A 1,958-nucleotide genomic window follows, 5' to 3' on the forward strand; every position below is an offset into this window, starting at 1 on the left:
ACTTTTTTGTTCTGCCGCCTAATCGATCGATTTTGCCGCGGCAGTGGTGACTGTTTTCGCTCTTCTTTTCTTAGCAGACGCAGTGAAAAATGTGCGTTTTACCGCATTTCTCTCACTTTTTGTCGTACTTCTTTCTGCCTTTTTGCTTATCAAGTACTAGTTTCAGAGAGCATCGCAAATGGCGACATCGACTGGCGACTCGAAACGGAAGGCGGCTAGATGTCTCTTCGGGAGACCAAATCCAGGAGAGGTAATAACTAAAATTCCTTAACTTCTCGAAAGAATATCTAATTTATAGGTTTCTAAAAAACTCGACGCAAGTCTTGAGCGCATGTACGCAGAGGAATCTCGCAAGTGGAACTTTGATTTTGCCGGTGGAGTTCCGCTCGTCGGAGCTCAAGGAGACTACGAGTATGAATCGGTCGCTGCTTCAGAAGTTCCAAGCTTCTATCGCGAGACGACCGTTCGTCCTCGGAAGCACGCTCGGCACGAGCACTCTCCGGCGGCGTCTGATACCGTTGAGATTCCTGAAGAGGCTTTGTTTGTGGTTGAGCAGAACGAGCCGCAACATTCGATTGCATCCACTTCTCAAGGACCCACAGACTACGAAAAGCCAGTGACTAGGTAATTCCTACTTGCGGTAGATTTTTCCATAATCTTTTTTTTCAGAGCTAGCGTTGCTAATAAGACCCATGATCATCAGGACGCGGACAGTTTGAAGCAGACTAAACTGACAAGTAAGTTTTGAATTCATGCGGTTTTTGGTTTATGACCAAAGAATACTTCACTGAAAAAATTAAGTTTGGCTCAGTGCCAACTCTTATCATTTGTATAATTGTTAATTCACTCGTTCGAAAGGTTCTCAGTTCTCAACGTTCTCTCATATTTCCATGTGAGATATCTGACCTAACGGCTGGCTCATCTATCATTTTTTTTTTCATCCGTGACGCGTTAGGTTGAGTTATGCAAACCATCCGTAACTCGAGAAAATGACAGCTGACTTTTGTATGAAAAGAAAACGAATTTAAAATTTGCTAGGAGGTCGTTAAGTTTTCTATAGAGAGCGTAATAATGGGAGCAGATGGAAAGACAAATCGCTAGGTTTCGAGATTTGGAGAATATAATTTAACCGGTCAGCCTTGAATGCTTTTTGAATTGTTGAGTACAATAATATAAACTTTGCTATGTGTATCGAAATCGCTCACTATCTTCAGTCATCTGTGTTGCGTGACTGCATTAGGTGAAGCCCAATGACTCCGATCCTTTTCAGCTTAGCGCTATTAAGATTATGATAAGATCAGAAGGTATTTTTTGGTGTCAAGGGCAAGTTGCGCAATCAGTTTCTTGAGTAAATTCTGTTTCACTACAATTTTGTTGCTTCCAGACTATATGCCAGTCCGCAAACGTCGTAGTGAGACTTGTCTGGTCACTGCTGCCGTTTCAATGAACCGTTCCGTTTCCATGGACTCCACCGCTGCACCACAGAAAGAGAAACGTGGATCCAAACACGGAAACAACAACAAGGGTGCCCCAAAGCGCCCGCTTCGGTATTCATATTATTCTAGGAGCCGAGATAATCTTTCCTTTCAGATTCGTCCCACCAAATTTGCCGAAGCCAGCTCAATCGTCTATTTCGGACAGTGTTCTTGTCTCGTCGCCACGCTCTCCACCGGCAAAAAAGAGTGCCAAAACTTCTCGTCGTGCCGGTCGCGTAGGAGCAGGAGACTTCTGAAATTGGCAACTCCACTCATCAGTTCAATGACTCATGTTCTATTGTCCTCGTCCTCATAATCATGTGTATGGTATGTTCTCAGTTTTTCGTTTGAAAACACCGGGTGGATTCGTATCAATCATTGGTCTGAATTGGGTCAAAGGGTTTAGTGTCAAGCGGCGAGTACATGAAACATGATGCGGCAAACGATGTTTGAAATGAGGTGATCCGAAAAAGCGCTCATTCA

General features: G+C 43.8%; 1 protein-coding gene across 1 annotated transcript; it reads left to right on the forward strand.

Annotated features, from left to right (window-relative positions):
• Positions 1–178: 178 nt before the first annotated feature.
• On the forward strand, positions 179–1,732 carry Cbr-cki-2.2 (the record flags this gene model as incomplete). The annotated part of the gene is made up of 5 exons (XM_002630468.1): positions 179–250; positions 299–624; positions 670–737; positions 1,385–1,547; positions 1,591–1,732. The coding sequence occupies 5 exons, from the start codon at positions 179–181 to the stop codon at positions 1,730–1,732; spliced, it is 771 nt and encodes a 256-aa protein (XP_002630514.1).
• Positions 1,733–1,958: the final 226 nt, after the last annotated feature.

This window comes from Caenorhabditis briggsae (assembly GCF_000004555.2).
Source record: "Caenorhabditis briggsae complete genome, chrII, whole genome shotgun sequence".
Taxonomy (NCBI): Eukaryota; Metazoa; Nematoda; class Chromadorea; order Rhabditida; family Rhabditidae; genus Caenorhabditis; species Caenorhabditis briggsae.